Source organism: Nerophis lumbriciformis, linkage group LG12 (assembly GCF_033978685.3).
Source record: "Nerophis lumbriciformis linkage group LG12, RoL_Nlum_v2.1, whole genome shotgun sequence".
Classification (NCBI taxonomy): Eukaryota; Metazoa; Chordata; class Actinopteri; order Syngnathiformes; family Syngnathidae; genus Nerophis; species Nerophis lumbriciformis.
This window is the reverse complement of record NC_084559.2, coordinates 1254230-1277195: the sequence shown is the minus strand read 5'-3', so window position 1 is coordinate 1277195 and position 22966 is coordinate 1254230. Positions and strand designations below refer to the sequence as shown.

The following is a 22966-nucleotide window of genomic DNA, read 5'->3' as shown; positions in this document are numbered from 1 at the left end:
CAGTAGCTTTTTTTTTTTTTCTTTTTTTTTTTTTTCCTCTCAATCAACACCCATTTAAAATGAATGTCCAGATTAGCGTTAGCTAAATCAACACGTATTGATTTAGAGAAAGATCACAGTTGCTGCCAGACAATGTTCCCTTTAACTCAGGACAATGTATACAGATCTAACAAGCTAATTAAATAGTTTTAGGCAGCCAAGCCAGCTGTAATTTATTGAGTCCCACTAAAATAGTATTCATGCAATGCACTTCACTTCAAAGGCATACATTATTGTGACATTTTAACCGCTCCCACAAATTAAGTAGCATTTTTTATTTGTTTTCCAAGACAATTTTATAAATACCGTATTTTCCGCACCATAAGGCGCCCTGGGTTATAAGCCGCGCCTTCAATGAACGGCATATTTCAAAACTTTGTCCACCTATAAGCCGCCCCGTGTTGTAAGCCGCATCTAACTGCGCTAAAGGAATGTCAAAAAAACAGTCAGATAGGTCAGTCAAACTTTAATAATATATTAAAAACCAGCGTGATGTGGGCGCGCATGGAGTCGTATATCAACATGGACGGAGCTGCGTGAAAAAAGCCACCCGGCCTCTTCGCGTAAACTTACCTTAACCACTCGCTCATCTTTTCTTCATCCATCCATCCTTTCGAGTTAGCTTTTATGATGACGCCGGCTGGAAAGGTCTCTTTTGGCAAGGTCTTCCTTTTGAATATCACCATGGGTGGAAGTTTCTGGCCATTAGCATGGCAAGCTAGAACCACAGTGAAGGATGACTTCTCATTCCCTGTGGTGCGAATATTCACCGTACGTGCTCCCGTTGTATCCACAGTGCGGTTCACAGGAATATCAAAAGTCAGTGGAACCTCGTCCATGTTGATAATGTTCTCTGGCCGGACCTTTTTTTCAGCTATCTTGTTTTTACAATATGCACGGAAAGTAGCCAGCTTTTCTTGAAAGTCTTTAGGCAGTTGCTGTGAAATAGTAGTCCGTGTGCGGATGGAGAGATTGCGTCTTGGAAACCTGTCGCTTAGTAGGAGCCATTTTGTGGTCTTTACAGATGTAAACACACAAAGGAAATTAAACGTAATATCCGCGCGCTTCTTCTTCTTCTACGCGGGCGGGTGGTTGCTTACAGTAGAAGAAGAAGCGCTTCCTGTTCTATGGGGGCGGGTGCTTACCTTGGCGGTTGCTTGCGTAGAAGAAGAAGCACTTCCTCTTCTACGGGGAAAAAAGATGGCGGCTGTTTACCGTAGTTGCGAGACCGAAACTTTATGAAAATGAATCTTAATATTAATCCATATATAAAGCGCACCGGGTTATAAGCCGCACTGTCAGCTTTTGAGTAAATTTGTGGTTTTTAGGTGCGGCTAATAGTGCGGAAAATACGGTACTGTTGCGTCTGACCAGTCTTCCTCTCAGGGAATTAAAATCACCGGTCAATCCCAAGTTCTTTAGATGACATATATGCTGAGTAAGAAGGACCATCAAGACAGAATAGGAATATTATCAAGTTTTACTAAAGCTTTAGGAGACCAGTCCACACAAAGGCGGTCATACCGGCATCTCAAATTGGTCTAACATTCAAACAGGAAGAGACAACTCTTCTTGAATACGAAACAGCCCCCAACCTGTCCAGAAAGTAACACAGCCTCATTGTTCTAATACAGATAAGGTAAAAAGGGAGTACTCCAACTCCCACATTCCAACCCTTCAAGGTAAAGCACACAGTTTACTTGCGGACATAAGATACAAATAAAAAGAGTCCACATGGGCATGACTATGAATAAAGAAAGAACTCTTAAACATAAATGCATTCTCCATTATACCTTAACAAACTATACATGATTTTGTTAGTAATCATGACAAAAGGTCAAACGGAGACCAAATCGTACGAAAACAAGCGATTTTTCTAATAAAAAATTACATGAATTTAATTAATCTGTGACAGACACCCAAAAAATGTCGGCATAAACACATTTTATTGACAATACTTAAGAGTTGTACATGCAAACAACAATACATAAGAAGTATGAATTAAATGGAGAAATGAACTTTTAACTTCACTTTTCTCTTTTATTGAAGACTCTTGTTGGCGAAAGAAGGGCCACATTGAGACCACCTTTGTGGGGTTTTTTTTAGTTTGAGTGTTTAGTACCTTCTTTATCAAAGTGATAACACTCGCTACTTTCATTGGCCCCCATGGTGGCCTTTTTTGCATTTGTACTACTTTAAAAATGGGTCACCCGTGTTTGTTTCTTTGTCATGGCAGTTGATTCTGCAGGATAATACATCTGCAAACAGACTCGTTTGTTACGTGCAATGTTCGGCAAAACCGTGGTCAAACTTTTGGCGAAAAGCCTCGTCAAAGAAGGAATAATGAAAACTTTGGGAACACAATGTATTGTCTTTAACTCCATGGCGATATTTGCCATTTCGGGAATCTTTTTCGCATAATCTTTGTGTCAGAAAAATGTAAATTATCAAAAAACTTTCCGTTCTCTGAGTTCCCAGTGAACAGACGAAAGCTGTCTTTGTTGCACCAAGCCAAAGGCTTGGAAAATTCCGCTGTGTACGATGGGAGGAGACGGTAGGGGTTATCTATTGTGATCCAAGACTTGCCCAAGCTCGATCCTGGACCAGTCCAAGTCCGAGGCATCTTTTTCTTTTGTGTTAATGCAGGGGTGCTCACACTTTTTCTGCAGGCGAGCTACTTTTCAATTGATCAAGTCATGGGGATCTACCTCATTCATATATATAATTTATATTTACTTATTTATGAAATATATGTTTTTGTTAACAAGTTAAAGGTGTTTAATGATAATGCAAGCATGTTTAACACATATAGTTAATATTGTTAAAAAATTAAAGGTGTTTAATGATAATACAAGCATGTTTAATACATATAGTTAATATTGTTAACAAGTTAAAGGTGTTTAATGATGATACAAGCATGTTTAACACATAGTTAATATTGTTAATAAATTAAAGGTGTTTAATGATAATACAAGAATGTTTAATACATATAGTTAATATTGTTAACAACTTAAAGGTGTTTAAAGATAATACAAGCATGTTTAACACATATAGTTAAAATTGTTAATAAATTAAAGGTGGTTAAAGATAAGACAAGCATGTTTAACACATATAGTTAAAATTGTTAATAAATTAAAGGTGTTTAAAGATAATACAAGCATGTTTAACACATATAGTTAATATTGTTAATAAGTTAAAGGTGTTTAAAGATAATACAAGCATGTTTAACACATATAGTTAATATTGTTAACAGCTTAAAGGTGTTTAAAGATAATACAAGCATGTTTAACACATATAGTTAAAATTGTTAATAAATTAAAGGTGTTTAAAGATAATACAAGCGTGTTTAACACATATAGTTAATATTGTTAATAAGTTAAAGGTGTTTAAAGATAATACAAGCATGTTTAACACATATAGTTAATATTGTTAACAAGTTAAAGGAGTTTAAGGATAATACAAGCATGTTTAACACATATAGATTCCTTTCTTTCATGAAGACAAGAATATAAGTTGGTGTATTACCTGATTCTGATGACTTGCATTGATAGGAATCAGACAGTGGTGCTGATAACGTCCGCATTTTCGAATGGAGGAGAAAAAAAGTCCTCCTTTCTGTCCAATACCACATGAAAGTGGTTGGTTTTTGGCATCTTATTTGTCCAGCTTCCGTACTCCTTTGTATACACTTTACAAGACATACATTGTCGGCAAACTCCGTAGCTTGCTAGCTTGTGCACGCCAGCTTTCTGAGACTCTTGTTTTGTTAGCGCAACTGTGCAGTCGGTCTTTGGAGTTTTGACAACAGGTGCGGCGCCAGAGTCTGTTGAAATAAAGTGTTTCTCGCCTTCCAGTCGGTAATTTTAATGAGCTGGCAGCAGCCAGCGTCATCTCAGGAGACCCTCGGGTTCCGTGAATGTCAATCAAGTGACGAAAGTGACGTCATAGTGAAGATTTATGATCGCTCATTTTTAGGACTATTTTTTTAATGCCTGACTGGTGATCGACTGACACACCCTCCGAGATCGACCGGTAGCTCGCGATCGACGTAATGAGCACCCCTGTGTTAATGTGACCAAAAACAATGGCTGTTTACATACCCACCATTCCTTTAGAAACAGCTGTTGCTGTGTAAACAGGTAATATCCAAATAAAAGAGGAGACGTGAACCTTTTTTCGTCAGAGCGTGGGTGACACCGTAAGAGGTTACAGGTCGACACGTTTCTCCTCAAATTGAGCACAATTGAATTATGTCTCTGTTTATTTCCTTGCTTCTTGTCTTGTTTAATAGATGTCATTGATGTTTGAACCTGACACTTTGTGTATTTGTTTTTTTATTGGAAATGTTCTGTTTTTCACAGCAAACTTTCTTAAACTCTTCTCATAAATACAGTGAATATAATGTCTTGTTTTTATTTTTATTTTACTACGTCCCGTGTAGAGCCAAGCAGGATCGTATGTGTTACTATGGAAACAGAGGCAGCACTGAACCTATCCATCTAAAACCAGGTCCGGCTTCTTCTTTTCTTTTTTTTTTTCCACTGCAGAAACCATTTTGCTCTTACCTTACATTTATTTGCCTTTGTTGTTTTCCAACTGTTTATTCGATGCATTTTATTTTTGCATCAGATTTTGCATTTGTCACCCAGCAGGAATCTACAGCTTGAGTAATTCCCTCCTGGACACCCCATGGAAGAAACTGCTGCGAGGAAAGCGCCACTTCACCAGCGTCGTCAACAACCAGTCACTGTCCTGCGAAGGACTGGTGCAGGAGCTCCTGGGTGTACTGAATAATGAAGAACTGTAAGTGGAGACCCTCAATCTCTCTCAATGATTGTTTTCATATACAGTATATAAAAATAAGCCATGATCCAAATTAGGGATGTCCCGATCCAGGTTTTTGCACTTCCGATCCGATACCGATATTGTTTTTGCATTTCCGATCCGATACCGATACTGACCGATACTGGCCTATCCGAGCATGTATTAAAGTTTAAAGTTATTTAGCCTACTTAGTTGTCAGAATCATGTTGAAAAGGGTTTTAGTACTCTTGATAACAACTAGCCAGCTGAATTAGGGGAGTTTGAATAATACACAATGGTTGGTAACAAGAAACTGACCTGTTTATTCAAGGATAAACACAAAATAGACAAAATTATACATGACAAACAGAAATGGCATCATTGAAACTAGGGCTGGGCGATATGGCCTTTTTTTAATATTGCGATATTTTAAGGCCATATTGCGATACACGATATATATCTCGATATTTTGCCTTAGCCTTGAATGAACACTTGATGCATATAATCACAGCAGTATGATGATTCTGTGTGTTTTGATTGATTGATTGAGACTTTTATTAGTAGGTTGCACAGTGAAGTACATATTCCGTACAATTGACCACTAAATGGTAACACCCCAATAAGTTTTTCAACTTGTTTAAGTCGGGGTCCACTTAAATTGATTCATGATACAGATATACACTATCAGATATATACTATCATCATAATACAGTCATCACACAAGATAATCACATTGAATTATTGACATTATTTATAATCCAGGGTGTGGAGGGGGGCGCCGGATGTAAGTGTCAAAAAGACAGCCAAAAGAGTTTGATATGAGAATAAATCTAAAGTTAAAATATAGGGTAGAAATGCACCCATTTGCAGGAAATGTAGTCTTGATTTTCAACATTTTCTTTCAAGGCTTGCATGTCTACATTAAAACATTCTTCTTCATACTGCATTAATATATGCTACTTTTAAACTTTCATGCAGAGAAGGAAATCACAACTAAAAAAATCACTAATTTTTTCCTACGGTGTTGATGTGGAAATTTTTGCCTCTGCATTTCGATGGTGTGGACGTGTGGCACCGAATGGAGATAAGCGTCTCGACAGACGTCACAATATTTGAACAATGATGACGAAAACTGTTGTCTCTGTCGTGTCCGTGTGTCGAAAATTGTTATGCGCTTATTTTTTTTATTTGATTTTGTGCGTGGCATAGATTTCCCGTGCGCAGAGGACGCTTGAGCAGGCGCGCACCATAGCGGCTGCGCTAGCATCACAGCTAACGTTAGCCATGCCGCTACCTCGCTCTCTGCTGGGAGAGGACGTATACACGTATGTGACGTATGACGTGACAGTATGTGACGTATGACGTGACAGTATGTGACGTGTGTAAGAAGGTGCGCTCGCTGTCTGTGAGAGGGAGACACAGGAAAGAGTGAGAATAGCCTGTCGTGTAATGCCAGCAGCTAAAAGCAACTGCGTGAGAATTGTGGATGTGTTGAAGGTGTGCTGGAAAATGCGGAACGGAAATTACGGAGCAGCAGAAAAGTGGAATGTATTATTTAAATAGGTGCGTTGGAAAACACTTAAAACTGGATCTGGATCGGCATTTTCCCATGCCTTGCCGATACGCAATTTTTGGCAAATATCGGCAGCCGATCCGATCCAAATATCGGATCGGGACATCCCTAATCCAAATATATTGTATACCAGGGATATTCAATTAGATTGTTTTAAAGGCCACTTTCCCAGAAAGCTAAGGAACAGGGGGCGGACTTCACTATTATTCTTATTTTGTATATTCCGGAGAACCAGCGTCTTCTACCGGAGACTATAGTCCCGATACCAATATTTTGGTACCGGTACCAAAATGTATTTCGATACTTTTCTAAATAAAGAGGACCACAAAAATTGCATTATTGGCTTTATTTTAACAAAAAAATCTTAGGGTACATTAAACATATGTTTATTATTGCAATTGCGTCCTTAAATGAAATAGTGAACAAAAAAGACAACTTGTCTTTTAAGTAGTAAGTAAGCAAATAAAGGCTCCTAATTCAGCTGCTGACATATGCAGTAACATATTGTGTCATTTATCATTCTATTATTTTGTCAACATTATTAAGGACAAGTGGTAGAAAATGAATTATTAATCTACTTGTTCATTTACTGTTAATATCTGCTTACTTTCTCTTTTAACATGTTCTATCTACACTTCTGTTAAAATGTAATAATCACTTATTCTTCTCTTCTTTGATACTTTACATTAGTTTTGAATAGAGATGTCCGATAGTATCGGACTGCCGATATTATCAGCCGATAAAAAACTTAAAATGGAATATCGGAAATTATCGGTATCGGTTTCAAAATGATTCGTATCGGTTTCAAAAGTAAAATGTATGACTTTTTAAAACGCCGTTGTGTACACGGACGTCAATAAACATTAAAGGCACTGCCTTTGCGTGCCGGCCCAATCACATAATATCTACGGCTTTTCACACACACGAGTGAATGCCAACCATACTTGGTCAACAGCCATACAGGTCACACTGAGGGTGGCCGTATAAACAACTTTAACACTGTTGCAAATATGCGCCACACTGTGGACCCACACCAAACAAGAATGACAAACACATTTCGGGAGAACATCCGCACCGTAACACAACATAAACACAACAGAACAAATACCCAGAACCCCTTGCGGCAATAACTCTTCCGGGACGCTACAATATACACCCCCCGCCCACCTTGACCTCCTCATGCTCTCTCAGGGAGAGCATGTCCCAAATTCTAAGCTGCTGTTTTGAGGCATGTTAAAAAAAATAATGCACTTTGTGACTTCAATAATAAATATGGCAGTGCCAGGTTGGCATTTTTTTTTCCATAACTTGAGTTGATTTATTTTGGAAAACCTTGTTACATTGTTTAATGCATCCAGCGGGGCATCACAACAAAATTAGGCATAACAACGTGTTAATTCCACGACTGTATATATCGGTACGGGTCGATATCGGAATCGGTAATTAAGAGTTGGACAATATCGGATATCGGCAAAAAAGCTATTATCGGACATCTCTACACTGCAAAAACTGAAATCTAAGTAATTTTAAATATTTGAAATAAAGGTGATATTTGCTTATTTTCTGTCTGATAAGATAATTCTTCTCACTAAGCAGATTTTATGTTAGAGTGTTTTACTTGTTTTAAGGGTTTTGGTCCTAAATATATATAAGACATACTTGCCAACCCTCCCGGATTTTCCGGGAGACTCCCGAAAACCTCCCGGGACAAATTTTCTCCCGAAAATCTCCCGAAATTCAGGCGGAGCTGGAGGCCACGCCCCCTCCAGCTCCATGCGGACCTGAGTGACGTGTTGACAGCCTGTTCACACGTCCGCTTTCCCACAATATAAACAGCTAATGATCGAGGGCGAGTTCTTGGTTTTTTATGTGGGTTTATTGTTAGGCAGTTTCATTAACGTCCTCCCAGCGCGGTAACAACACACAACAACAGCAGTCAAGTTTCCGTCTACCATAAAGCAGTTCGTCTGCCGTAAACAGCAATGTTGTGACACTTTTAAATAGGACAATACTGCCATCTACTGTACATGCATATGTGACCCACCCATAATGTTTAAGATAACAGCCAGGTAGAGAGGTAGCGGTGTGACAGACCTCATAGTAAGTACCTCAAACGATTTATATTTATTATTTAGGTTAGTGGTAAGGTTAAAGTTTTCATTGTATTTTTTTTCTTTTTTAAGGGGACGAGCAATATGCGCATTCGTATAGTTAGGAGGAGATGCCTCATTCAGCGCAAAAAAATCGTCTGGTTTGAGCCAGGTTTCGCTGAGACCAATGACGTTAAGATTGTTGTCTCTAATGACCTCATTAACTAATAACGTTTTGGGAGACAATGATCTTCCATCCATCTATCCATCCATCCATCTTCTTCCGCTTATCTGAGGTCGGGTCGCGGGGGCATCAGCCTAAGCAGGGAAGCCCAGACTTCCCTCTCCCCAGCCACTTCGTCCAGCTCTTCCTGTGGGACCCCGAGGCGTTCCCAGGCCAGCCGGGAGACATAGTCTTCCCAACATGTCCTGGGTCTTCCCCGCGGCCTCCTACCGGTCGGACGTGCCCTAAACACCTCCCTAGGGAGGCGTTCGGGTGGCATCCTGACCAGATGCCCGAACCACCTCATCTGGCTCCTCTCGATGTGGAGGAGCAGCGGCTTTACTTTGAGCTCTCCCCGGATGACAGAGCTTCTCACCCTATCTCTAAGGGAGAGCCCCGCCACCCGGCGGAGGAAACTCATTTCGGCCGCTTGTACCCGTGATCTTGTCCTTTCGGTCATAACCCAAAGCTCATGACCATAGGTGAGGATGGGAACGTAGATCGACCGGTAAATTGAGAGCTTTGCCTTCCGGCTCAGCTCCTTCTTCACCACAACGGATCGATACAGCGTCCGCATTACTGAAGACGCCGCACCGATCCGCCTGTCGATCTCACGATCCACTCTTCCCTCACTCGTGAACAAGACTCCGAGGTACTTGAACTCCTCCACTTGGGGCAAGATCTCCTCCCCAACCCGGAGATGGCACTCCACCCTTTTCCGGGCGAGAACCATGGACTCGGACTTGGAGGTGCTGATTCTCATCCCAGTCGCTTCACACTCGGCTGCGAACCGATCCAGCGAGAGCTGAAGATCCTGGCCAGATGAAGCCATCAGGACCACATCATCTGCAAAAAGCAGAGACCTAATCCTGCAGCCACCAAACCAGATCCCCTCAACGCCTTGACTGCGCCTAGAAATTCTGTCCATAAAAGTTATGAACAGAATGGGTGACAAAGGGCAGCCTTGGCGGAGTCCAACCCTCACTGGAAACGTGTCCGACTTACTGCCGGCAATGCGGACCAAGCTCTGACACTGATCATACAGGGAGCGAACTGCCACAATCAGACAGTCCGATACCCCATACTCTCTGAGCACTCCCCACAGGACTTCCCGAGGGACACGGTCGAATGCCTTCTCCAAGTCCGCAAAACACATGTAGACTGGTTGGGCAAACTCCCATGCACCCTCAAGGACCCTGCCGAGAGTATAGAGCTAGTCCACAGTTCCACGACCAGGACGAAAACCACACTGTTCCTCCTGAATCCGAGGTTCGACTATCCGGCATAGCCTCCTCTCCAGTACACCTGAATAGACCTTACTGGGAAGGCTGAGGAGTGTGATCCCACGATAGTTAGAACACACCCTACGGTTCCCCTTCTTAAAGAGAGGAACCACCACCCCGGTCTGCCAATCCAGAGGTACCGCCCCCGATGTCCACGCGATGCTGCAAACAATGATCTTATGTTTAAAAATCCCATATTATAGGTAGTGGGCTGTTTTGAGGAGTTTTTGTTGAAATTATCCGTAGTAGCAATATTAATAATGTTGCGTTTATATATTATATATTACAGCTTGTTGCTGAGATTTTATGATCTATATTGAGTAAAACATGCTTGAAACTAGAATATCATCCATCCATCCATCCATTTTCTACCGCTTATTCCCTTTATCAAGTGTTGCAAAGCTGTGTCATCAACACTCACAAGTATAAAACTACTTTTTTAAAGTAATCATTTCTTATTTCAAGCATGTAAAAAAAAGAAAATCATGACTTTGACACAATTGTGTCTCATAATTAAAACAGATGACAGCCAAATGGACTTTGCTGTTTTATTTTCAATGAAACAATAGAAAATATGTACTCATATAGTAGTACAGTTATTAGTGAGAATATACTTATTTTAAAGGTATTTTTGGGTTCATTGAGGTTAGCTAATTTTACTTGTTTTGGAAAGTCTTGACAAGCCAAATTTTCTTGTTCTATTGGCAGATAATTTTGCTTAGTTCAAATAAAATACCCCTAATGTTTGTATTTTTTTTTTCTTGTTTTTGAACACTGACTTTTTGCAGTGTATTTAAAACATACGTGCTGTGTGTGGTTGCTGACAGGAATTGTCCTGATCCAGCTCAGGAGAGCCAGGCTGAGGGCGGCTACAGCAAGTCCCTGGTCCAGGCTCTGTCAGCTGTGTGTGTTCGCAGTCCTAAATATGGCACAAGGTCAGTTACCACGACTAGCACCAGATTTTAGGCGGGTCATGGTGGGTCTGGTGGTTGACTCGCCTTGACTTCAGTTGTAGGTGCTGTGGGTTTAGCCCCAACGATGGTGTGAATGGTTGACTATATGTGTACGTATATGGCATGTGGTTGACCGGGGGGGACCAGTTCAGGGTGGAGTCCGTCTTTTTCCAGACGTCAACTGGGAAAGGCTCAAGACACTGAACAGGATAAATAGTAGAAAATGCACGGATGCGGAGGCTCAGTCCCAAGCTAAACAATTCAAGTGATAACATTTTTTTTTTTTCATGCCCCGTTCCTTTCTTGGTTGTTCTGCTTCCATTTGATACCGTTTGTTCTTCCAGGACCAACACAATTATCCTGATTGACGCAGAGAGCAACGTGACTTTCACAGAGCGCACCATGCTCGACTGCGACACAAACAACTGGCACAGCAGCTCTTTCCGATTTAAGCTGCACACATGAAGACGTGACGAAGGGAAAAACTCACATTGTGCCTCACCACTTCCAGCATCCTTATCACCTCACCATCCTTTCCTGTCCTACAGCCCCCCTCCACGTCGTCATGGTAACGAACAGCAGCACAGCAGATTTTGCATTTCTTATTTTTGATTCAATATAATTATATCTAAGAACTATTTAAATGATTGCCAAAGACTAAATTGTTTTGGGGTTTTTTAACAACTGCAGACTTATGTCTGTAAGCTTTGAATTTTACAACCCTGCAAAAGCATTACAGGGTAGAAGGAGCATTTTATAGCAGCTTGGCAATAAATACACACTCAAATAAGGAAAAACATTTTATTTTCAATTCTTTTTGGTGTTTTATATTTACTCTCTCGGGCAGCACGGTGGAACAGGGGTTAGTGCAGGCCTGGGCAATTATTTTGACTCTGGGGGCCAAATTTTGAGAAAGAAAATGTGTCTGGGGGCCGGTATATCTATGTTTAGGAAAACTAATACAAAACCTCACAATAAAGTCTGATTGAATGCTAAAAATGTTATGACAGCCTTAAAAACGGAATGGAATTTTGTTTTTTGTCTATGAAGGATAAAACCCTGAATATTGAGGACATATGAACGTCACACCCCCTCCATTACAATCAATCAATGCAACAAACACAGCGAAATATGAACGTGAAGGGTTAAAAAAAACAAAAAAACATCTACAATCTGATATATCTGATACATCACTAAGATTTAGAACTTTCTTGTAAAAATCTCCTTCCGCATCTGTCCCTGACACCCACATTTCAGGCTCTGGAAACGCTCCCCACCCACACTGCTTGGTGCCTCGTCTGACCTGCTGTGACGCAGATTACCATAGTAACTAGTAGGGTTCTACGGTATACGGGTATTAGTATAGTACTGCGATACTAATGAATCATATTCGGTACCATACCGCCTCTGAAAAGTATACCAGTCCGCCACACCCTAAGATTTTTGCTTAAAATAAAGCGAATAATGCAATTTTTTCTGGTCCCCTTTATTTAGAAAAGTTTTGAAAAGTACCTAAATAATATTGGTATCAGGACAACACTAGTCACTAAAATATCATGCAAAAGCGCACATTCCAAGCATTGATATACTTAGTATAGTTGAAGACTTACGGTCATTAGAAAACATGACTGCACATCATAATGGCAGCTACACTTTACATCTTAAACATCTAAAAAATCAGTGACGTGCAATCACTAGAGGCAGGTGAGGCGGGGCCTCACCTGCCATCATGGAAAGACAAAAAATGTAAAAAGCAAAAAAATTAATTAAATTGTTATATGTATGCAGTGATTATACTATAAAGTTATTTTCCATTTAATTTCACCAGTTTTAGATTATTTTTATTCAAAATCGCTGAATTTTCACATTTGCCGTTCAAATACTGAGAAGAGACGGTGCGGTGAACAGCAGCCAGTTGAGGCACGTCACTCAGTGCCTCAACATGGACGGACGGACTCGGCTAACTGCTGGCCTGCTGTGCAGTAAGACTGTATTGCTATATGAACTATATTATACATTTCCATAGTTTAGTTAGCAGAGGTATATAATGTACAGTGTATTTTGTCAACAACTGTATGTGTGTAACGTATTTCTTGTGCTGAGCGATCATAAAACGGCTGCAAAAGACGCACTGGCTGAGGCTCCAGTAGCCCCGCCTCCTGCACCCCCGCCGTAGAATTGTTGTATCAACTAAAGCCCACACTTAAACTTTCCACGTGCAAGATTGAATCTATTTAAAAAAGTTATTTCATAAGAAGCCAAAAAGTGCAAAAACAATAATGTTGGTGTTGGAGGAGTTGTGAATGACTGCAGGGCCACAACATTAGGTACACCTGCAGACTGCAGGTGTATCTAATTCACAACTCCTCCAACATGAACATTATTGTTTTTGCACTTTTTGGCTTCTTGTTAAATAACTTTTGTAACCTATTTTTATGGGCTTTCCTATTTGTGATGTTAAGTTCCTGTTATGCGCTGTTATACAGTATAAGCCTTGAGCTCTTATTTTGAAGGCGCCAAGAGCGGAAGTGATGACATGTTGTAGTGGAGCGGAGGTTTTTGAAAGAAGGTAAATAAAGTGGTCCTCGTGTAAACTGGAGCCTCCGTGTTTGTTATTTTGTAGTTTCATACAGTATAGGCGACATTTATAAACCCTCGGTTACACTTTTTTAAATAGATTCAATCTTGCACGTGGAAAGTTTAAGTGAGGGCTTTAGTTGATATAACACACCCGTCAGGGGGTGCATTAATCCAGCACAACAGCGGCGAATGGACTTTATTTATAAGTAAAGGTAAGACCATAATAACGTTTTTTTTATTAAATGTGCTTTTTTGTGTGCTACAGTTTGTATGTGTAAAGTTAAAGTTAAGTTAAAGTACCAATGATTGTCACACACACACTAGGTGTAATGAAATTTGTCCTCTGCATTTGACCCATCCCCTTGATCACCCCCTGGGAGGTGAGGGGAGCAGTGGGCAGCAGCGGCGCCGCGCCCGGGAATAATTTTTGGTGATTTAACCCCCAATTCCAAGCCTTGATGCTGAGTGCCAAGCAGGGAAGAATGCTGGTATGAGCTTTTAAACATAACCCGTTAACTGCTGCCAATCAAATGGTGAATAAGATACTCTTTAGGGTTCATATGTTTGTAAATCTGACTGTGATGAAGTCAGTGCCTCACCAGCCATCAACCTCACCGCACGTCACTGTAAAAAATAATATTTGGGAATGTCCGGCGGACCAGATTGAAAAGCTTAACGGGCCACATGTGGCCCCCGGGCTTTCATTTGCCCAGGTCTGGGTTAGTGCATGTGCCTCACAATACGAAGGTCCTGAGTAGTCCTGAGTTCAATCCCGGGCTCGGGATCTTTCTGTGTGGAGGTTGCATGTTCTCCCCGTGACTGCGTGGGTTCCCTCCGGGTACTCCGGCTTCCTCCCACCTCCAAAGACATGCACCTGGGGATAGGCCCCTCCCACCTCCAAAAACACACACCTGAGCATAGGTTGATTGGCAACACTAAATGGTCCCTAGTGTGTGAATGTTGTCTGTCTGTCTGTGTTGGCCCTGTGATGAGGTGGTGACTTGTCCAGGGTGTACCCCGCCTTTCCCCCCAAATGCAGCTGAGATACGCTCCAGCAACCCCCGCGACCGCGAAAAGGACATGCGGTATAAAATGGATGGATATTTACTCTCTCTTTCCTTCTCCCTCTCTTTCTCTCTCTATTGACACATTTGATACATGTTCATGTTAACTATTTCAATTAAACACTCAGGTTTTTTTAAGACAATGCAAAAATGGTAGTTAATACTCAACATCTCCATTTAGAATATATACAGAACATACTCAAGTACCTACTGCCATCTAGTGTACATAGTTTTTTTTCCATTCTAGAACAAAACATCTTATAATAACCTGCTTCATTTTTTATAATGTCAGGTTTTCATTTAAAATTATTTGTATGATTGTAGTTTGCGGTGGTGTAGACATGTACTGAAATTAATTGACATTGTCTTAATATGTTGGGTACTATGCATTGCCATGCAATCAAAATATAAAATTAAAAAATACTTTAAATGAACTATTGGTGTGAATATAGTCAAGTGAGACATAACTGCATGATAATTGTACAGGCCTATATAGGAAATGTATCATTGTAAATTAGACTCATTTTCCTATTGTTGACCAGTATTGGATTGGTCTTTAATGTAGAAATAGTACATCCCTGGCATCTGTTCCTTTTGGTTTGGACACCCCTCTTGAAATGTCACAGAAAAACAACCTTTTATTAGGCAAATAATTCCCCAGCATTTAGTATAGCTACTACTAGGGGGGGATAGTGAACAACAACAACTTGTAATACAAAACCCAAAACCAGTAAAGTTGGCACATTGTGTAATTCGTAAATAAAAACAGATTACAATGATTTGCAAATCCTTTTCAATTTATATTCAATTGAATAGACAGCAAAGACAAGATATTTAATGTTCGAACTGAGAAACTTAAATTTGTTGTGCAAATAATCATTAACTTAGAATAGAAATGTTGGCACAGGTGCATTTTTACCACTGTGTACATGGTAGAGATGCGCGGTTTGCGGGCACAACCGCGGATTATCCGCGGATCGGGCGGATGAAATTTTAAAAAATTAGATTTTATCCGCGGGTCGGGTCGGGCGGTTGAAATAAAATAAAAAAAAGATTTTAAATAGATTCAGGCGGGTGGCAGTTAAACCAATTGGGAAATATATATACATAGTTAAATGTTGTTACCCACATACGAAAAACGAGCAGGCACCTGCAGCATATGCCACAACAGAAGAAAAAAAAGAAAAGAGATGGACACTTTTTCGGAGCGGAGAAGGGACGCCTCGCCGGGGTCCGGGACCGAGGCCCCTTCCCCCGAGAGGGCCCCACCGGGAGCCGTAGCTGAGGCGATCCGCGAGAAGGGCCCGACGCACGTCCAGGGTCACCACCGCGCCCACCGCACCGACACCCCGCCTCGTCCGCCTTCGCCGCGGCCGGCGTCACGCGCAGCAGGTAAGCAGCTTACCTGCCCACCACCCCCGTGGCCGGGGGCTCGTAACAGGGGTCACTCCGCGCGCTCCGCCCGCGCAGCTTACCTGCCCGCCACCCCTGTTGCCGGGGGCGCGTAACAGGGGTCACTCCGCGCGCAGTGCACTCACGAAAGGGGTGGGGCTCACCCTGGTTGATATAGACAGCAGGACGGTGGCCATGGAAGTCGGAAGCCGCTAAGGAGTGTGAAACAACCCACCTGCCGAATCAACTAGCCCTGAAAATGGATGGCGCTGGAGCGTTGGGCCCATACCCGGCCGTCGCCGGCAGCGAGACGCGCTTGGAGGTGCGCTCAGCGCGGCTCCCATATGATTGCGCACTGGTGTGCGTCTGGGTCGTGACAGCGTGGCACGCGAATGTCTGTGCTGCATTGGATCAGTCTCCTTTCTTTAACAGGCAAAAGCTTTATAACCTCACCATACCTGCCAACTTTTGAAATCAGAAAAACCTAGTAGCCAGGGTCCAAGGTCCAGGACAAAGTCCTGGTGGAGGGTTCAGGGCTTCGCCCCCCGATGCAAAATGATTATTAGCATTCAGACAGGTTAAAATGTTGCTAAAACCATCACTTTTCTATCAGTCACAGTGACTTTTCAAAACAAAAATATTACAGCAAAAATCATATGGGTTGACTGACATGTTTATTCTGTAAGCTAACTTCAATAGTTTGAAATTATTTTGACAGTTAATGTATTTGCTATCCTGTCAACCTTTCACAAGACTTCAATTTGTTAATTGAAAGTATAAACAGTATAAACACTTTTTACAGTAAACAAATGGTAAAACAGTACTAAACAATTCCATTAAAAAATAAATTGGTGTCATTATTAACTTTCTGTCCAAGCTTGTATAATCTACTGCCTTGTTCAATTGTAAACAATATTCTGTGCCTAAAATTCACATTTCTATCACAATTATCATACTGTAAACATGGTAAGCTAACTTCATTAAAATTAATAGTCCTGTCAATAGCATGGAATTACAATTCAAATGTAGTTTTTTTGTAAGCCTTTCAAAAGAATTCAAAATATGAAAAATTAATGAAAATTAATTTAAGCCATCAGACACTTGAAAAGTGGCACATCACATCTCTAATGTAATCATTTTAACTTTTCAACAGAAATAGCACTGCAAAAATATTAAGGACATACTTCTGTATTTTGGTAGTTATGCTGTCAACATTTAACAAGATTTCTTCAACTTGGACTTGTTTTAAATGTTTTATGCCACTTCAAGTTGTCAAAGACGTGCTGTGAAATACAGCCGACAGGATTGCGCACCAAACACGAAGCAAGGCCAAAGCGCATGCATGGTGCAGGAGAACAAAGGACTTCTTTCATTTAAGGTTTGTGATAAACCATCAAACTCATTCGTTAAAAGGACTCTATAGTAATATAAAGCAAATTTTTCTGGACATTATCATGCAAGAAAAGTTTATTTTTGGGACCGCGATCACCGCGTAATGATTTTTAAAGGTTGCATTACAAACATTTAACTGTCCCATGTGATCAGCCAGTGCGATTGGAAGTCCATGCTCAATTATTGCCTCCGTAAATAAAACTTCGGCATTTATCACATCCAAAGAATCTGTTTGGGCGACGAAAAACGTTGAAAGTTTTCCACTTGTATCGCTAGCAACGGCATTAGATTTGTGTTTTTTTGTCCCAACGTGGTCTTTTACATCGCTAATTCCTCCGTGTCCGATCGAAAAATCTTGTCTGCACAAGGTGCAATTCGCGTAGTTTTCACCCTTTTTTTTTTTTTTAATTAATGAAAAACCGTATTTTTTATCACTGCAACCGTAACCCGGAATAGGTTGATGAAAACCGTACTAATTACGGGAAAACCGGAGTAGTTGGCAGGTATGCCTCACTAATGCCTTGCATCGTCTATATTAGATATATATAACAACGGGCGGATGGCGGGCGGGTGCAGGTCTGATCAAATGTTACATCGGGTGGATGGCGGATGGTTGACGACTTTCTGATGCGGTTGCGGATGAAATAATTGCCTATCCGCGCATCTCTAGTACATGGCCTTTCCTTTTAACAACACCCAGTAAACATTTGGGAACTGAGGAGACACATTTTTTAAGCTTCTCAGGTGGAATTCTTTCCCATTCTTGCTTGATGTACAGCTTAAATTGTTCAACAGTCCAGGGGTCTCCATTGTGGTATTTTAGGCTTCATAATGCGCCACACATTTTCAATGGGGGACAGGTCTGGACTACAGGCAGGCCAGTCTAGTACCCGCACTCTTTTACTAAGAAGCCACGCTGTTGTAACACGTGGCTTGGCATTGTCTTGCTGAAATAAGCAGGGGCGTCTATGATAACGTTGCTTGGATGGCAACATATGTTGCTCCAAAACCTGTATGTACCTTTCAGCATTAATGGTGCCTTCACAGATGTGGAAGTTACCCATGTCTTGGGCACTAATACACCCCCATACCATCACACCTTCAACTCTCACCGGATCGGTTCCCAGCCGAGCGTTCAGCGGCTGGAATGAGGATCAGCGTCTCCAAATCTGAGGCCATGGTTCTCAGCAGGTAACCGATGGTTTGTACAGTCAAGGTAGAGAACAAGACTCTGTCCCAGGTGGAGGAGTTTAAGTATCTTGGGGGGTCTTGTTCACAGAGTGAGGGAAAGATGGAGAAGGAAATCAGCCGGAGAATGGGAGCAGCTGGGGCAGCGTTGCGGTCTCTCTGCCGAACTGTTGTGACCAAACGAGAGCTGAGCCAGAAGGCAACAGGTCGGGTATTGAGGAACTTACATTTATGAATATAAAACTTAGCCAATAGTATAATAAGGTTGCAAAGGTAAAATTCATTTTCAAATTTGTTTTATTTCAGTGTAAATCCAAATAGCACATCTTTTTTTTTTTTTAAAAAAGCACATATTTTTCATGAATATTGTCCAGGATGAAGAACTCGACACCATAGACATCTTATAAGTAGACGCAGCATTGGCTGCTGTGACGCGAGAAATTCGGCCGCCATCTTGAAGTGGTGATGAGGAGCCGGCGAGCAGCCTAAACTGACAGTTGGCAGGTAGAAAACAAAGATGCTAAACTGACAGTTGACAGGTAGAAAACAAAGATGCTGAACTGACAGTTGACAGGTAGAAAACAAAGATGCTAAACTGACAGTTGACAGGTAGAAAACAAAGATGCTAAACTGACAGTTGACAGGTAGAAAACAAAGATGCTAAACTGACAGTTGACAGGTAGAAAACAAAGATGCTAAACTGACAGTTGAAAGGCAGAAACAAAGATGCTAAACTGACAGTTGACAGGTAGAAAAAGAAGATGCTAAACTGACAGTTGACAGGTAGAAAACAAAGATGCTAAACTGACAGTTGACAGGTAGAAAACAAAGATGCTAAACTGACAGTTGACAGTTAGAAAACAAAGATGCTAAACTGACAGTTGACAGTTAGAAAACAAAGATGCTAAACTGACAGTTGACAGGTAGAAAACAAAGATGCTAAACTGACAGTTGACAGGTAGAAAACAAAGATGCTAAACTGACAGTTGACAGGTAGAAAACAAAGATGCTAAACTGACAGTTGACAGGCAGAAAACAAAGATGCTAAACTGACAGTTGACAGGCAGAAAACAAAGATGCTAAACTGACAGTTGACAGGCAGAAAACAAAGATGCTAAACTGACAGTTGACAGGTAGAAAAAAAAGATGCTAAACTGACAGTTGACAGGTAGAAAACAAAGATGCTAAACTGACAGTTGACAGGTAGAAAACAAAGATGCTAAACTGACAGTTGACAGGCAGAAAACAAAGATGCTAAACTGACAGTTGACAGGTAGAAAATAAAGATGCTAAACTGACAGTTGACAGGCAGAAAACAAAGATGCTAAACTGACAGTTGACAGGTAGAAAACAAAGATGCTAAACTGACAGTTGACAGGTAGAAAACAAAGATGCTAAACTGACAGTTGACAGGTAGAAAACAAAGATGCTAAACTGACAGTTGACAGGTAGAAAACAAAGATGCTAAACTGACAGTTGACAGGCAGAAAACAAAGATGCTAAACTGACAGTTGACAGGTAGAAAACAAAGATGCTAAACTGACAGTTGACAGGCAGAAAACAAAGATGCTAAACTTACAGTTTACAGGTAGAAGACAAAGATGCTAAACTGACAGTTGACAGGTAGAAAACAAAGATGCTAAACTGACAGTTGACAGGCGGAAAACAAAGATGCTAAACTGACAGTTGACAGGTAGAAAACAAAGATGCTAAACTGACAGTTGACAGGTAGAAAACAAAGATGCTAAACTGACAGTTGACAGGCAGAAAACAAAGATGCTAAACTGACAGTTGACAGGCAGAAAACAAAGATGCTAAACTGACAGTTGACAGGCGGAAAACAAAGATGCTAAACTGACAGTTGACAGGTAGAAAACAAAGATGCTAAACTGACAGTTGACAGGCAGAAAACAAAGATGCTAAACTGACAGTTGACGGGTAGAAAACAAAGATGCTAAACTGACAGTTGACAGGTAGAAAACAAAGATGCTAAACTGACAGTTGACAGGCAGAAAACAAAGATGCCGGGCTGGTGTTCAGCGTTTTCCTGCTCAAATAAGCGCACTGTTGAAAATAGGAATCGGGGGATTACTTTTCACAAGTAAGATTTAACATTAACGTACTATTGGTTGTATGTTGTGAAAAGAATATTACCACAGAGTTGAGAAGGAGCAAAGATCTTCAATAGTACTGAAATGGTAGCCGCTAGCAAACAAGAGTATGACCATAATAGAATTGCTTGTCAATGAAATTAATTAAATTATTTTGTCAGAATCCACCAAAATGCTTAATTTCCTAAAACAAAATTCACCAGTCACCACTGATTATGATGCATTCTCATTTTAGGCAAAGTATAAGACAATACTTTCTTAACAGTATACATGTAACCAGGAATAAGTCTTCAAGTAACAATATTCAAATACTAACATTGTTGGGTAAGACAGAATTTGGTTTTATTCTGAATCCAGTGAAACAGATTGGTGGTTTTAGCTGGTATAAAGACTTTCAGGTGTTTATATATGTTTATGTTGAAGTATTTGGCAGACGCTTTTATCCAAAGCGACATACATAAAAAAATACATATAAAACAATCACTGTAATCATTTAAGGGAAGAATGTAATAGAAAATATCAATACAAAGTGTCAAGACAGAATAAACTCTCTGCTGCTGCAGCAACAGAGATACAGTCTATAAGATATATAGATATCTAATGTGTCTATAAGATGTATAGATATCTAATGTGCTCTTTTCATCCGACGCAAAAAGTGCATGCGCTGCTGAGCTCTTTTTACCAGTGTGTAGGGGCCAGGTTATATCATACTTGCCAACCCTCCCGGATTTTCAGGGAGACTCCCAAAATTCAGCGCCTCTCCCGAAAACCTCCCGGGACAATTTTTCTCCCGAAAATCTCTCGAAATTCAGGCTTAGCTGGAGGCCACGCCCCCTCCAGCTCCATGCGGACCTGAGTCCGCTTTCCCACGATATAAACAGTGTGCCTGACCAAACACATTATAACTGTAGAATGATGGAGGGCGAGTTCTTGGTTTCTTATGTGGGTTTATTGTTAGGCAGTTTCATTAACGTCCTCCCAGCGCGGTAACAACACACAACAACAGCAGTCATGTTTTTGTCTACCGTAAAGCAGTTTGTCTGCCGTCAGGCCCGGCCCTAACCAATCTGGCGCCCTAGGCAAGATTTTAGGTGGCGCCCCCCCACATCGGCAGTGAAGTGTATATACTCACAAGAACCCGAATAGCTTTGTCTTTGACCTTTTTTTTTTTTTACTTGCAACTGTACCTAATATATAAAGGGGTGGAAAAGTGACTATTACCTGCAGGGCAAACATTAGCTAACCAGAAGGCAATAACAATGTAAACAAAAAACACCTGCTTAAAAGATCTAATACAAATGTCCCTGGGGAATGTAAGGTGGGAGTACTGTAATTACCTAACGTTACATTATTATTTTCCATAACAATTTAGCCCCCTCCACAATATTAACCCGACGTTAAAACAGAACTCGCTATTTATTGATTAGCAATTGCCGAATCATGTAGCATTAGCTTAATGCTAAAAAGCCAGGTTACTATCACATTCTGTAACAGACAAATAATTTCATGTTCGGCTCACCTACCTGCTACCGCTGTCTTTTCTCGTTTCTCCTTCTCTTCTTTTCTCTTTTTTCTTCCCTGGGCACCTGACAGTTTTGGCCGTTTTGACATCTTGTGTTGATTTTTTGATGTGGTGACGTCCAAAAAGAGTCATGATACGGGAAGGGAGGGGGCGCACCGTGCGGGGGGAGGAGGGGGGGCGTAATGTTGTAACAAATAATATTTCTATTAAATAGGCTTTACTTTGCATTTTAATTAACGTGGGATTATTTTTTGTATTTAGAAATAGTACCAACTTTTATTGATTTATTTATTTTTTTTCTCCAACATTTGTGGCACTGGCGTGGCGCCCCCTAATGGACGGCGCCCTTAGCATTTGCCTATACGGCCTATGCCACGGGCCGGCCCTGTCTGCCGTAAACAGCAATGTTGTGACACTCTTAAACAGGACAATACTGCCATCTATAACATCAATAACATATACGGCTTTTAAAGAGTGCAGTGCACAACTGCGCACACAACAAGGAGACGAAGCAGAAGAACGAGGAAGATACAGCCATGGCGACGCCGACGACGAGTAAAATGAAGAAATACGCTTTGTTGCACCTTTCCTGCCTGAGTCCGGCGATTAGTTGCAAATCTTGCTTTATTGATTGCTTGCACACAGCCAATCCAACACAAAACAAACTAGTCCCCGCCCGCACTCACGCTACCGCTCCCTCTCTTCTCTCGCCCACACACTCACTGACGTCACTCACCTCACATGCTCACCTAT

At 41.0% G+C, this 22966-nt stretch overlaps 1 protein-coding gene across 2 annotated transcripts in view; it reads left to right on the top strand.

Annotated features, from left to right (window-relative positions):
- Positions 1-11928, top strand: part of LOC140679237 (transport and Golgi organization 2 homolog) — a 71890-nt gene extending 59962 nt beyond the window's left edge. The window contains exons 6-9 of one of the 2 annotated variants that reach the window (XM_072914234.1): positions 4481-4548; positions 4689-4842; positions 10839-10946; positions 11309-11928. In XM_072914234.1, the coding sequence (XP_072770335.1) occupies positions 4481-4548; positions 4689-4842; positions 10839-10946; positions 11309-11429 (451 nt within the window). In that variant the 3' untranslated portion in view covers positions 11430-11928. The remainder of the gene's footprint in view (positions 1-4480; positions 4549-4688; positions 4843-10838; positions 10947-11308) is intronic. The other variant, XM_072914235.1, reaches the window with a different exon arrangement.
- The last annotated feature ends 11038 nt before the right edge of the window (positions 11929-22966 follow it).